At 36.6% G+C, this 16,153-nt stretch overlaps 1 protein-coding gene across 3 annotated transcripts in view; it reads left to right on the top strand.

Annotated features, from left to right (window-relative positions):
* The window catches only part of LOC138762200 (endoplasmic reticulum junction formation protein lunapark-like), a 122,417-nt gene that overhangs the window by 22,363 nt on the left and 83,901 nt on the right, over positions 1–16,153 (top strand). For all 3 annotated transcript variants that reach the window (XM_069935797.1, XM_069935798.1, XM_069935795.1), the window contains exons 3-4: positions 8,699–8,740; positions 15,609–15,796. In XM_069935797.1, the coding sequence (XP_069791898.1) occupies positions 8,699–8,740; positions 15,609–15,796 (230 nt within the window). The remainder of the gene's footprint in view (positions 1–8,698; positions 8,741–15,608; positions 15,797–16,153) is intronic.

Below are 16,153 nucleotides of genomic sequence, written 5' to 3'. Positions count from 1 at the left end.
GGGCTGGCAAGAGAAAAGCTCTGAAATCCAAAAAAACATTCTAAATTTTGCCTATATTTTCAAAGTATGTCAAATTATCAGATTATTAGTTTATATAAAGAGGATGTAAAAGACCCAACAACTGTCAACATATAAGTACTTACAGTAAAATTTAGTTCTATTTCTACCATGAAGGGCGGTCAAATAGATTATCGAAGTGTAACAAAAGAAACAAATTACATATATTGACAGCCTGTGCCACTGGAATCACAGTGGACACAAGGAAATAATCACACTAGATGTTTTTAGAATGAATCAAATGGATTTGCTCTTTGTCACCTGCGCAACCTTTTTAAAAACCAGAATCATGCTCGCTGACATCATATAGCCGGTTCAATGCTTCAGGGAGTTTTAGTACTGCCATGGCACCGCTACACGGGACCCCCCCCAAGAACTGGCAGAAAGTTTTGTCTTTCTTTTAGGTGGTCGACCTCTGCAATGGACTAGGAAGACTTGTCTACATGAGCTGGTTTAAGCCTGTCAATGATGAAAGATTGTGGCTTCCCTCCAATGTCCAAAATACAGATTAACCTAGTTTGAGTATTGTATAAGGTCCTTTGTAAGGTATCTGCAAAGGTTGACCAAGTGTTCCCCTTCAGCTAAAGGCCTATTTGCAGTTTTTGAGGTCTTCAGGCACAAAGGAAGAGTGTTCTCCATGCGAAGATGGTGGTACAGGGGTCAATTTTTCTACAGTCTCCCTTAACCTGCTCAACGATTTCTTAAGATCATCTTTGGAGTTGGAATGGCAGTGGACGAACTCCCCTGGGATCACCAATGGTGTGCAGTACACGAGCTCAGCAGATAAAGCTTGGAGGTTCTCCTTTGAAGTTGTTCTAATGCCCAGTAATACCTGAGGTAATTCATCAGCCCATTGCGGGCCCTCTAACCAAGCCATCAAGGCTGACTTGAGATGTTGATTAAATTTTTCCACTATTCCATTAGCCTGGGGATGATGGGCATTCGTATGATGAATTGTTGAACTGAGCAAGTGAGACAAGGCTGTCCTCAGCGAGGAAGTAAATTGTGGTCCTCTATCTGAAGTAATGTGCGCCGGTAAACCAAAATGAGACGGCCAGGAACTGAGCACGTATCTGCAATAGCATCTACCATAGGCAGATGGCCTTAGGCCATCGTGTAAGCCTGTCTATTACTGTAAAAAGATAACAGTATCCTCTTGAAACAGGAAGCGGACCAACAGTATCCACATGGATGTGAGCAAAACGACAAGTAACTTCTGGAAAAGATTACAGTCGTGCTTTAGTATCCCACTGAACATTTGCTTTCTGGCACACAATGCAGGACCTCACCATTTGTGTAACGTCTTTTTTGAGACCGTGCCACGCAAACCTGTAGGAAACCATACGAACGGTTGATCTAATCAATGGATGTGAGAGACCATGCACAGAGTCAAATACTCATGATGCAAGAACTATTGGGCATGAGTGTCCTGTTGATATATCACGGAGGAGTATTTTGCCATGAATTCCAAAATGGACATCCTCCAACTGCAGGTTTATGATTACAGTCTGATAAGCATTCGTCTCATGCTCATGTTCTTGGGCTGCGGCCAAAGCTTTGTAATCAATACTTTGATCTACAGACAAAACCTCGAGTGGAGCAGAACTGGACAGTGCATCACCTACTACATTGTCTTTTCTGGAAATATGTAGTATTTTGGTGGAAAAATCTGAAATAAATGATAATTGCCATTGTCACGCTGACCAGGGCTCTGTGACCTTGGAAAACGCAAATATTAAGGGCTCGTGGTCAGTTTACGTCGTAAAATCTCTGCCCTCCAAGTAAATAATGGAAGTGTCGAATAAACAAGTAAATGGCCAAAAGCTCCTTATCAAAAGCACTGTATTTTTTTTTCTTTACTTCACGAAGGTGGTGGCTGAAGAATGCTAACCGTTTCTGTTGCCCATTGACATATTGATGAAGTGCACCTCCTACAGCCATACTGGAAGTGTCTGTAGAAAGGGCAGTGGGTGCATTTCAAACTGGGTAGCTAGGCATATGAGTCTAGCAAATCTTTAGTCTTCAAGAAGGCATTGTTTCTCTCTTCAGTCTAATGGATGGTTCTGTGTTTTTTGGACAGTAAATTGAAAAGGGGCTTCTTAATATGAGCTGCTCGTGGAAGAAACCGGCAGTAAAAATTTACCATTCCCAAGAATAGTCACTCCTTCCTGAGTAATCCTATTCCCCAAGAAATCAATTTCTTGTCCAAAAATGCATTTATCTGGATTGATGGTCAGTTCAAATTCTTGAAGACAAATAAAAAGTGTACGAATATGTTCCAAATACATTGGCCTCTAAAATGTCATCGAGGTAAATGAAGACATTGGTCATACCATGTCCTAAAGCATCCATCACCCGTTGAAATGATTGAGCAACATTCTTTAATCAAATGGCATTCATAAAAATTTGAACAACCCAAATGGGGTAATTATTGCTGTTCTTGGAATGTCTTCTGGGTCCACTGATACTTGGTGATAGACATGGATCAAGATGACAACTCTTGACATCTCTACTTCAACCTGTGCCATTGTGGGAATCTGGTCTATACTGTACATGCTTCACAAAAAAAAACTTGATGGCCTAATCACACTTTCTATCTCTGTCCATAGATTTGCACATTTCAGTGCTTAAAGCACAGTCACAATTTAAAAAAAAAAAATGGCATTAAGATTTCTGCCTCAATTAGTCTTTCTAGCAGAAAGTTTGACCTGCTCCATTCTGAGGGTGAAAGCTTTTCTCTATTTCTACTTTTCTCTATCTCTTTCTACCTCTATTAAAGTTAAGATACTACCCCTTAGTGCTGTTTTTCCTTCTTGTGGTCCTGACAACTGCAATCTTTGGAAGAGCTATTTGAAGAATCTCATCCGTTTATGGAGCCTGCTCAATATTCTGTTTTGTATATTTCCAATCCCCTTGTGAAACGTAATTAGTGTTTCCAAACCCCCATGTTTCCCATCTGAATTTTTGTTTTTTGCCTAACTTGAGCCTTACCAGCACTGTACAGAGGAATCTTGGCGTGAAAGTTCATAACTCCCTGAAATTTTCAACACAGGTAGGTTGGTGAAGGAGGCTTGGGATTGGTTGCAACAGGATGTTTCCTAGATTAGAGAGTATTAGAGGTAAGGAGAGGTTGGACAAATTTGAATTGTTTTCTTTGGCATATCGGAAGCTGATATTATTTTACCTGATAAAAATTTATTAACATGAGAAGAATGGAAGGGACATGTGGAATTTAACTCAGACTGAGAATGTCATTTACTAGAGGGTAAAGCTTTAATGTGAGAGGGCTATATCTCCTTTAACATGGGGCAGGTTGAGACTTCCTGCTGACTGTTGATGGAGTAGCATCTTTTTGAAGTTGCTCCAATTTATTGTTTCCAACCTTCTTAAATCCTTCTTAAACTCTACATTGCTGAATTTAACTGGATTAACGACTGTAACTTGTCTTTAACATGGCTACAAGAAATAAAACTACTAGAAAAGAAGATCCTCCTGTGTCTTTAGAGTCTATCATAGATTTGTTTCGACATCATAGAAGAGTCCTCTGATGAATTACAATTCAGAAATTAATTCAGAATTGAATTTAAGCAGGTGGATGCCAAACTGGATTCTTTTCAAAAAACCTTAGAAGAACATGATAAGTATATTCAAGATAATGAAGAACTTTCACATGCTTTGGATGGAAGAATGGTTGATGTTCAAAAGCTCTGTAAAGACTTGTCAAAGACTAATCAAAAATTAACCCAGAAGATTACTAATTTAGAAAATAGAAGCAGTAGAAATAACTATCGATTTCTGGGTTTGGAAGAGTCAATTGAGGTTTGCCAACCTACTAAGGTTTTTGCAAGTTTACTGGCTGAATTGTTTGAATCTGTAGTCCTGCCAACTTTCCATGCGATTGATCATGCACGTAGATCATTGATTGCTAAACAAATTCCCGGTCAGAGACCTCGTTCGGTTATAGTCTGCTTTAATGAATTTCAAACTAAGGAGCTTTTATTATGTGAAGTTTGTCGCAGAGGAAGAATTGACTACAAAAATCAGAAGATTGGTGTCATTAAGGATTACTCATCTGAGGTTATGAATGAGTGTGTAAATTCAAAAAAGATTTTGTCAGAAAGCTATAATCAAGGTTTAAAGCCTCCTCTGCTTTTTATAGTAAGCCTTCGTATCACTGATGTGGTTTCATACCATTGAAGAAGCACAGAAATTCTTGGAAGAATATCTGCCATCTACTTTTTCTCCCTCTGAGTAACTGTTTATTTAATCCTCTGTAGCTAATTTACTTGAATTTTTTTAATGCTTAGTTAATAGAATAAACTTTACATGAGTTAATGCCTTAGTTTATACATTTCATTAGTTTGCTTTTGATATTTAAATCATTTAGCTTATAAAAATGTAAAGCTTTTTGATTCTGAATTAATTATTTGGATTAATATTTGTGTTTTTACTTCAAGGTTTTTTTCTCATTAATTGGGATTGCTTGCTTTTTTATTATGGAAACATAATAGTTATATCAGCTTCTGTTGACATTAACTGCACTAGCTTTATTTTGTCTCATTGGAACACATTCAAGGTTTCATTATAGCATTGCAGTTTTTCCAGCAGGAAATTTTTTGTGGATAGATAATTTAGTTAGCTGTGTGTCGTCTGTTTTTTGGTTGGCTTTCTGGCTTTAGAGGGAGGGAGGGGTGTTAATATTTTTTTAAAATTTGTTTTGGCTTGGTATATCACACTTTCGATGCTCGGTTAGTATGTTTGATATAGGTTTCCTATTTGTTAGCTTACTTTTAAAGAGTTAAAATCAAGTAATTCAGTTACTTAGTTTTAACATCAAAGGGATGAATCATCCTGTAAAATGACACAAGATTTTTTTGCTTATGCTTTAAAAAAAAAGGCCCCAATGATCTTTTTGCAAGAAACTCATATTCATAATAGTGACGCGTGTCTTTTTAGAAGAAGGAATGGACTTCATTTTCACTCATCATTTCAGGCCAAATCCAGAGGGGTATCGATCTTCATTTCCCTTTGTTCAACATAATGTTATCTCAGACACAAATGGTCTCTTTGCTATTATGACAAAGACATTTTATAATAAATTAGTTGTGTTTGCTAACATTTATGCCCGGAATGTGGATGACTGGATTTTTAAAACATTTTTTCACTCTTGCTTGATTTGTCTTTATTCATTAGTGATGGGAGGAGGCTTTAACTTTAAAGTTTTTAGATTGATTGTCTCCTAAGCCAGCCACATTGAATAAATCTGCTTTATTCATTCAATTTTAAAAATTAAACTTATTATTTGTTTGACTTTTTTTCATCCAGAAGATGGGGAATATTTGTTTTTTTTTCTTATGTTCATCATGCATTCACAGATTAACTTTTTATTGATAATCAAATGGTCCCATTCATTTGATCCTGTACATATTAAAAAATATTGTCATTTCTGACCATGCTCCTGTGTTACTATCTTTAAACTTTCCTGGTTTTCCCCAAATAAATGGACATTGGCATTTTAATTCAACCCTACTATCTAATGAGGAATTTTAAAAGTTATTGGAGAAACAATTTACTCTTTATTTTGAAAAATACACTTTGGAAGAGGCTTCCAATCTTGTTGTTTGTGATTCTTTTAAGGCTTTTATTAGGGGACAAATGATCTCTTGTACTGCAAGCATTGAGATAAAGGCTAACCAAGGGAAAACTGATTTAGCTAATCAACTGAAAATATTAGATCAAAGATGCGCTCAGACTCCAGACCCTGCTTTATATAAGTAGCATGTTGAAATTAAAACTAAATATGAGCTTCTTATGTATCCAATTGAAAGTTAGCTTTTAAAAGCTGAAAGTCAATTCTATATTCCTGGAGATAAAACAGGTTAACTATTAGATAATTAAAAGCTTCAGTAGCCAAATGACAAATCTAAGAAATTCATAAAGTTAGTGGTGATTTAGAAATTAATGATACCTTTCAGGAATTTTATTCTGAACTGTATCGCTCTGACTCTTAAGAAAATAGTGTAAATGAATAATTTAAAAAAATCCAACTGAACAATTTGTTTGGTCAGATTTTTAATAATTTAGACATGCAGGCCATTTTGGCCCATGAGCTGGTGCCACCCAATTAACTAACTGGTCCATTTTGAAACTGGAGCACCTGGGGTAAACCCACGCAGACACGGGGAGACATACAAACAGTTATCCACTCCTTATAATCAGTGCAGATTTGAACCCTGGTCCTGATTGCTGGCTATATAAGTGTTGCGCTAACTGCTACGCCACCCATGCCACCCAGGTGCTAAATGAAATTTTTTTTAGTTTGAAAGGGGAGTATGCCCATAAAATGGGAATTTCACTCCACAAAATCAAGTTTGGTTTCTATCTGTCAAACCAACATGTGTTATTAAGATAGCCTAGAACAATAGTTTTGTTGTTGTGATTCTGGTCTCTCAGAATTTACCTTTCTACTTTCCCTTCTTAATAGGGGCACCTTTCAATTGGAATTTGTTCCTCCCTAAATATGATGTTGGAACATTTTTCTTAAAACATTGATTTGGAAATGCAGTGCCTCCTCTTGTATGCTTCAACCTTAAATGTTTACTTCTCTTTCCCCTTGTTAGATGTTGATTTTCTGGACTATTGAATGTATTTCCAAGAATACTGTAACACTTATTTCACATTTTTGCATATTTGCATAATTTTCATGCCTTTTCTGGAATACAATAGCCCCTTTTACACAGCCATTTCAATGTGGGAATATTACGCCATGCCTTGTGTGTAAAAACACAGAATGGTGGCCGTGGTTTATTGCAGTCCTTCCTTTAACATGGAAGCAGAAGCAGAGCAGGATGGGAAAGGATGTGTATGTGTACCATATTTGACAGCAGTTAAGACCCTGGGCATATAGGCCTCTCCATTTCAGCAAGAAATATTAAGAATTTTTTTTAGCATATATGCGGGTAAGCCTTTACAACTTGGACAAAACCTGCAACTAGGAAAATCAATTTAATAGCAATACTGCTATAATTTATAAGAGAAAACAAAAGCAGCTTTGCTATAGCAGAAAAGATTTTATAAAAACAATCTGCCGCTATGGGTCCCCAAACTGATTCTGCGGTGCTGCTCTCACCTGGCAGTTTAGCTGCCCGCTGCTCTGCTCCCTCCTGGTGGGGGGTGGACCAATGTGGGGTCTGACAGTGGGCCGACAGGAGAGTCTCCTGACAGCCTGCCATCAGTCCCCACACTGATCCCGTTGCCCCGATAGCCCGCCACCATTCCCCAATGATAGATAGCAGTGATGCTAGGTAGCCATGCAGCACCGATGATAACTTGGTGTTACTCACCATTATCACCCTAATTTCAACTTTGTATACAAGACCCAGGGGATATTTTTGAGCTTTTTCTGGGGGGGAAAAAAGTGGGTCTTGTATGCCATCAAATAAGTATGTTATACATCACACTAGACGTTGCTGCTGTTGTTATGCGTCCCACTTCTCTTTCTCCCAGAATGCTGGCTTGCTGTGTAAAATGACAAACTGGCTCAACTGGAATTGATTGGTTCATTGTAAACAAGCAAAGTCAGCTTAATGACAGGTCTTCTTTATGGCAGTATTGTAGGATTTCTGTAAAAGGAGCAGAAAATATATGAGCATTCTGACTTTTGCTCTGGCTGCAAACCATCCCATATTCCTTGCATCTAGTGTTCTGGACCCCAGCATTGGCACATCACAATGGATCATGGTCTCAGCTGCCCTCGAGAGCCTTGCTTCTGGTCACATGCCCTAGTTGCGCTTTTAACCTCTGGCACACTTTATCGGAATGTTGGATGCTGAAAAAGAAGGATTTCTGAACAATTGGATGTTGGATTAATTTAATTGTACTTTATTATCACAATTACAAGTCCTTGCTGATGTTCTGAGGGGAATATATATGAGATTTTGTGATGGCACCTCTAGGATTTTAGTTTTGTATTTTTCTTGATTTTGAACTTTGGTTGCATCATAGGTAATTCATCTGAATTTATTATTTCAAATAATGATAATTTACTGACATTAATCTCTCCCCTTTGCTTGTGATAGTAAACGTGGTATTAAAGTTGAATAGAAGCCTTGCATCAATAAGTAGTATCTAAAAGTAGTGCTTGCTGGTTTCTAATTGCCATGAGCTTTTATTACTTCCTTCTCATTTGTGCAGTGTACCACCAGTACTGAAAAGCTTTAATTATCATTTGTAGTTAACATGTACATTGTTGATTCCATCCGCTGTTGAACTTTCCCTTGTTACATGGACTGCTCCAACACCACCAAAGGACTGACTGCATTGTGCAAAGTCAATATTGTTTTTATTTATTTTCAATATCTTTTGTATTTATTTTATTTAAACTCTGTTAATTTAAGTACATTTTTGACTAAATGAAGTGAGTATTTTGGTGCACATGTACATTGTACATGATAATAAACTCATTATCACAAAAAAATCTTTGTTCATTATATGATGCCTTCAAACTGAAACCTATTGGTGAGAGGTCCCATCGATAGTAAATTGAGCAGTAAACTTTTATTTGTATAACTGAATTATTTAAAGTTACTTTGAACACAAATATGTAAATGTTTTTCAAAATTTCTTTCTGTCTTTAATGCAGGCCAAGCCTTCCACTGTAGAAATTTTGGAAAAAATTGATAAGGTACCATTATTCAATTTGTAATTTTTCTATGCATGTAATACAGTAATAATGGTTGCTAATTGACAAGTTGTCCAATGTCTAGAATTCAAATCTCAATTAACAGTTAAACTTGCATTTGATAAATAACCTGCAATTTAAAGTCATTAGTAATGTTCATAAACTCATTTTAAATAAAAATTAAAATCACTAATATTCTTCAGGTGAGATAATTTGCCATCCTTGCCTAATCTAGCTGAAATGTGACTCCAGACTTATCAATAATAGTTGACTCTGAAATAGCCCAGAAAGTTAGTCATTTCAAGGTTAATAAATGCTGTCCTTACAGTGAATCTCACATCCTGAAAACAAAATAATCACATCTTTGTTTCCTTGTTGATTGGTTCATTACTCACAGTAAGTTATGAAACTGAATTTAATAAAATTGGTATGAGGTAATAACAGAAAATAAATGTGAATGTTAGTCATTTAAAACTCTACTTGTTTGCTATTTGTTTTTGGGTCAATTCTAGTAGGCTAGCAAGTCATTGATTTGTGAAACATCGCAAAGTTCACAAATCAGAAAGTCACATGGACCTATAGTTTATAATATGAATATAGAATTAGACCAACTTAGTCCAATGTATCCTTGGATCAACTTGCCACCGAAGTGCACAAGAGAAGCTGGCTTTGAGTTTGGAAATGGTGCTTTCTGCTCAAATCATTATTTTACTTGTTTTTTTAAAAATAATTTCTGCAAAACTGAGAAGAGAGAATTTTGCATATTGCATTTTCACAAAAAATGTATTCTTTATTTATTTAAAAAATGAGATTTTGGGTTATTTTGTGTGAATAAGGAAAGTGTTCTAGTTTTGTTTTCTACTTAAACCCATCCTGTCAATTAAAAAAAAACTCCATTCAAAAGAATTAGTATTAAAATCACAAAGTGGGGAGTAATCAAACCTCAAACAGAATACAGGTAGTCCCTGACTTGCAATGGTCTGACTTGCAATTTTTCGAAGTTACGATGGTTCAAATCCATACTGTACTTTGAATTTTGGCTAGGCTATGATGTTCAGTGTCTGCTGACAGCCTTGTGTCGGTCCCCACACTGATTGCATTGCCCTTTATTGACAAGATTTTTTTGACATAGGAGTGCCAGAACGTAACACCATCGTAAGATGAGGACTACCTGTACTAAAAGATTTACTTTGATGCTCTCATTATAGTTTGCAACTATAAATAGAGAGGCATAAAATGACTAATCCTCTTCATTATCATTTGACACATCTTGGGGAGAGGGGGAAGGGTAGGGGTGGGTTGGAACCTGTATGGGTTATATTAGAATGGTTATGGATAAATGCATTATTTAAAAGAGAGATTGTGGGGGTTTAGTGTAGGTCATTTCATAAAAGATATCTCATTTAAAATGCAAGAGCTTTGCTGAAGTTAGACGTTGAGGCTCTGGTTGATTTTTGGAGAGAAAATGGAACTGCTTTGGAAAGAACTTCAAGAGGAGATACAAATGGAATAAAGTCCAGGTTCAAGTACTGATAAGATCTCTCAAAGATTGGGTTTGGAGCCTTGGGAGTGGTCATCTGATTTTTACAAGCAAAGAGAGGAAAAAAAAACACAGGATTCTTCTCAGAAGGAGAGAGAGAAAGAGAGAGGGGCAAGTTATACAGTAGCAGTTGAGGCTGTGACATGGAAAGCTAGCAGGCTTCTTGGAAAGTCCCCATTTTTGAAGACAGGTTGTGAGTTCTGAGTTCAGCCTGTTAAAAACCCTTGTTGTCTTTACAAAAAGAATTGGCTGGCTCGAGTGTTTCTCCTGAAATAAGGGAAACAAGAGGAACTCAGCGGTGACCTGGAAGAAGAGGTTATCATTTGTAAAACCCATGATGGGGCAGGTTTCTTTGTCAAGACACTGAAATGACTGATTGGACACACACAAACTAATTTCCTCCAATGAGCCACAAATCTCTCTCTGAAACCAACAAGAACCTTCCTGAGTGGTAACCATTTACCTTTCAGCACCAGAGCTTGGTCAAAATTCATAAATGTTAAATTCTGTGCACAGTATAAGAATGGCCTGATACAAGTGAACTTGGAGAATTGAGAATTGAGAAGTGAATGATTGGACTGTGAATCAAAGAACTTTCCTGAACATATACATATTACATACATCTGTTCTTAGAGTTAGAAGGGAGTTAATAGTATTAAGTTAAAGTTTGATCTTATTATTATGTTTAAAGAAAATTAAAAGCAACTTTAGTTTAAGTAACCATTGTCTTGATAATGCTGCTGAGTTTTGGAGTCCTCTGGGCTTGTAACAAGCCCAAGTAACTAAAATAGGTCTAAAACTGGAACTCTCGGACCAATATTTCAGATGTGGCATTGCGGCCAGGATGTTCGTGCACGCAACCTGGTCATGTACCAAGGTGAGGTCCTTTTGGGTAGATCCAGGCCAAATCCTGGTGAAAATTATAGGCAAGTGATTCCCACAGGATTCAGAGTTGTTCCTGCTGGGAAACATAATGGATGAAAGGCTTACAATGAAGTCGTCTAAATTTCAAATCCAATTTGTGTTAATTGCATTGGCGGTGGCCAGGAAGTGCATTGTGGCGACTTGGAAGTCTGACCCTAGTCTTAGTATTGAATGATGAAGCAAGGAAATGCAGAGCTGCACTCCCCTGGAGAAAATGACTTGTAACCTGAGAAACAAATACAGTACCTTTTGTAAGATCTGGCAGCCATATATACCCTACATAAGCACATGGCGGTGATTGGTTTCCCTGTTCCTTCCTGCGACCTCCTCCCTTGCATTGATCCCAATCAAGGAAAGTCAGGAATGAATATCGGCCCAAAGGCTGCCCACAGAGCTGCGCCTCTGATTAATTTATTTCCTGGTGTTGAAGTTTGAGTGAGTAGTCTTGTTTTATGTATGGGGAGAGGGGGGTTGGTAGAGACAAGGGCTTGTATATGTAGTCATAAAGGAAATGAATATATGTATATTTGAATGTGAACTGCCATTGTTGGCATGACACAGTATATGGCTGTACAAGCTTGTGTGAAAATAAAAAAAGTTTAAATCAAGCTAAACCTGAGATCTAATTACTAGAAAAATTAGGAAATCCCACATGGATAAAATAGTGAAAAACTTTAGTGTTCTAGTTGTCGGTGGATCAAATGCAAAATATGGCCCCACTGCTTTATTTCGGTATCACCCATTGGTTTGTAACTAGAAGGTAACATAGGATGACAGAAAAATAGTATTTGTGGTTAGCTTGGTGATTATTGGGCTTTGGTAACTTGTCTAGTGAATCGAGCTGTTTTTTGATGTGTGTATAATTAATCAACTTATTGAATTAGCATTATAAAACAATTCATATGATTTTTTGCATGACAGTGGAACAGAGTTTGCAAGTTCACAAAAAGCGAGTGGAACCCCATCTTAAGTTTATGGGATATTTTGAGTGTCTCAGGGCATTTTACAGAAGCTTAATCAGACATAATTTGACTTTGAGCCACAGAATATTTTGGTGATTACCTAGAGGGTTTCTTTTAAAGAAGGCCAGAGGTTGGAGATCTTTTTAGGAAAAAAATCCAGATTGTGTACCTTGGATGGCACCAATGCAGAGGTGGACACATATTTAAGAATTGAAAGAACTCCAACTTTGTGGAATATTATGCAAAACTGCTTGGAGTGAGAAGGTGTGTGGTCATGATGGAAATTGAAAATGGAGATAATGTTACAGTCAAAACTTTTTCTACAGGCAGAGAGTATGGATAAACAGGATTTGGAATGCAAACCATCAGTTGAGGTTACATTAAAGGAAAATGAGAGTTGGCCAGGAAGGATTGGTTGTCTCTGTTGTAACAAAGCCATGGATGAGGGTTATAATAATAAATATGGTGAAGATAGGACCGTGGCATAGAAGTCTTCTGAGCTTGTGTCCAGCTCCAGATCTAACACCATTAAGTTTGAAAACAATATGGCCCAGGTTTGTGGCTGGGGAAGATCTGGGATGGAACAGTTTTAACAAGAATTAAAACTTGTATCTTTGGTCTTCCCATTGTTATAGAAAAGTTGTAGCTTACTAGGAAGTTGGAAACTAATTGGAATAGAGGTAGTTAAAAAGTCGAAATTGAACATGCTATTACAGATAATAGAGCTTTGGAGACTCCATTCATTTTCTGAATTTCATTTATTTTAACTTAAGAAAATTATTTGGAAAGACTCTACACCAAAACCAAGATTTAAAAGCAGCTGGACAAAAAAAGGAGAGTATGATTAATTGTGTCAAAGGTCAGCGAGGGGTCACAAGCAAGTAGTTGTGCAACATTGTTAAAGAATGTAATATACATCTTGATTATATGGGTCCTTTTTGGTGCTGTGGTGAAACCAGAAACATGATGGCATAATGGTAATAATAGACATTGAAACTGAAAATTCTCTCCTCCCAAATCAAAGTGCAAGGATGTTATCTCCTTGTAACTTTTAATATGGATTGGGAATTCTGAGATGAGATTGGGTTGAGGGAGTGAATAGAGATGAATGAAAGGGCACAAGGATGAAAAAACTCAAATGCATGTTATGATGGTGTTATGAGCTCAGAGGACCCCAAAACCCAGCAGCAATAGAAATTCGCCAAGACAAATGATTACTTAAACATAAGTTGCTTTTAATTTTATTTAAACATAAAAACAGGATCAAATTTGATCGTCCAATCATTCACTTTTCACTTCTCCAAGTTCACCAGTATCAAGCAATTCTCATTGTGCACAGAATTCAACATTTATAAATTTTCACTAGGTTCTGGTGCTTAAAGGTAAATAGTTATCACTCAGGAAGGTTCTTGTTCATTTCTGAGAGAGAGTTGCTGCTTGTTGGACACACACAAACTGATACCCTCCTATCAGTTACTTCAGTGTCTTGCTAAAGAAACTTGCACCATCATGGGTTTTCCAAATGATAATCTTCCAGGTCACCAGAGTTCCTCTTGCTTCCCTAATTTCAGGAGAAACACTCAAGCCAACCATTTCCTCTTGAGGACTACAAGGGTTTTGAACAGGCTGAACTCAGAACTCACAACTAGTCTTCAAAATGGGGGTTTTCAAGAAGCTTGCCAGCTTGCCATGTTAAAAGCTACTGCTGAACTGACTTCTCTCTCCCTCTAAGATAAATCCTGTTTTGCCTCTATCTGCTTGTAAAAACCAGAACTGCTTGCAGGGCTCCAAACCCAATCCTTGAAAGATCTTTATCAGCACTCTGCCTGTACATTGTTCCTTCTGAAGTTCCTTCCAAAGCATTTCCATTGTCTTTGCAAAATTCACTGTTGCGTGAATGTCTGGCTTCAGCAAAGCTCTAGCATTTTAAATGAGATGTGTTTTGTTACTTTGCGAAGTGACCTACACTGAACCCCCTCAATCTATCTCTTTTAAAGACATTTATTTATAATCTAAAATATAATATAACCCGTAACAATAGAACGAAAAGTTGAAAGTGATTTATTCAGGAAGGGAACAGAATCAGCAGGATGAGGTTGCCACTTTAAAAAAAAAAAATTGCTACATTCTAAAATGATTTGTAGTGTCCACTTTTGTAATAGAAAGGACAATGTGTATTGAATAGTTACTTGACACAAATTTCAATTTGGAGTTTAACTTTAAAAAAAAACTGCACATTCATTTACTATTGTATTAGATTAAGATGTTTCAATTTTGCTTGTGAATCTACTGTGGTAGTTATACTTGGTTCTTTTCTATTTTCATCCTTCAACATACTGGGCACTGCTAATGGTGACTGTTTGCCTTCTGATAGGCTAAAGGAAGTTTTGTGCATATTACCTTTTCTTTATTATATTTCATTAAAAGGAATCCTGAAGAGAAAGCCTGAAGTAATTGTTTTTGGTCAATGCCACAAATTTAGCTCCCTGACCTCCATTCTTATTCTAGTAAATCATTTAAAGCTAAGTCAGACTGCTTGTATTTTAAAAAAAAATTAATGTTAATTTCATGAAGGCAAGCTACTTCCACTGATGTAACATAACTTTGACTTCTACTTGGGTCATATTCTACCAGATCCACTATCTGGGTTACCACAATCCTTATCTGGCCATCCTTGTGCATCTTGTACAAAATTGTTGAAATTTAAATTTTTTTAAATATTAATTTTGAGATACAGCATGGTAACAGGGCCTTCTGGTCCATGACCCCCCCAAATACATATCTGTGACCATTTAATGTTCTATGTCTTTTATTGAATTCCAACATTTGCAGCTTGAGCCTGGGCTTACAAGGCTCATTTAATGACTGTGCTGATCTACGCTTAGACAGCTTAGCAATTTTAAAATCTTTGTCACCTGGCTCTATGTTCTTATTTGTGTCACATGCCCTCCCATAATACTTTCAGCTTTGCAAGCTCTCAAGGTATCTTTGATTCTAATTTTGTGCTTTGAGGATTGATTAATTTTATCCATTCCACCACTAAGGCCTTGAGTGGTCTTGTACAATTCTGTTGCTAAAACGTGTCCCACAGTCCTCTTCTGTTTATGCTCCATTACCATCTCCCTGCATTCCCTATTTCTCATTTCCATTGGATGCAAGTTTCAATCTGATTTATTAAAAAAAAATTACTTTTCAAAACCTAGACTGCTAGATGTGTGCAAGATTTAAGTGTGCATTGGAAAAATTACAATAACTGATTTTGTATTATGAAAATTTGAGTAGACTTGACAACGAGTATTGTGACTGCTCCAGTCTAATGGTGTGTTTTGGTACCAATAAAGATGTTGAATAATATGTCTGTGTACGTTGCACATTTGTCCAGCTGTCTGAAACAAACATTTAGTGATATGATGTTGAGCTAAATTTAATTGCTTCTGTTTATTAGGAAATAAATATATTGGAAGAATTCAAGGAAAAGAATCAAAGACTTCAAAAGATCTGGGTTGGAAGACTTGTACTCTATTCATCCACTCTTTATATTATAGCCTTTATAGTTGTGTACTTGTGGTGTTTTCCTGAAGAATGGACTGAACGATTAACCTTGGCACTTCCGGGATTTTTATTTCCTTTACTGTAAGTAATTATTATCAGTTTAAATAATTTGACAGGCTTATTAATTTTTTTTATTGGTGCAACTTAATTTCTAGTTATGTAGTGTGTGAGTATTTCAGCCTATAACCAAATGCCACCTGATAATGGAGGAACTCATTTCTTGAATTAAAATGTAGTTTTAAAATTAAACTAGAATTTAGCAAATTGAAGTCTTGTCTGCCAGCTGAGTCAAATAATTGGGTTCTTACCATTTTTTAAAAGGATAGTTGCTCAGGAATGATCATTTAGGCTGATTATTTTGAAATACTTGGTCTATTCATTGTATTCCATCTGGACACTTTTGAACCCTTTTTTTAAAATAATGTAATGTGGTCTTAT

The sequence above is a fragment of the Narcine bancroftii genome, chromosome 4 (assembly GCF_036971445.1).
Source record: "Narcine bancroftii isolate sNarBan1 chromosome 4, sNarBan1.hap1, whole genome shotgun sequence".
Lineage (NCBI taxonomy): Eukaryota > Metazoa > Chordata > Chondrichthyes > Torpediniformes > Narcinidae > Narcine > Narcine bancroftii.
This window is presented reverse-complemented; position numbering and strand designations above follow the sequence as displayed.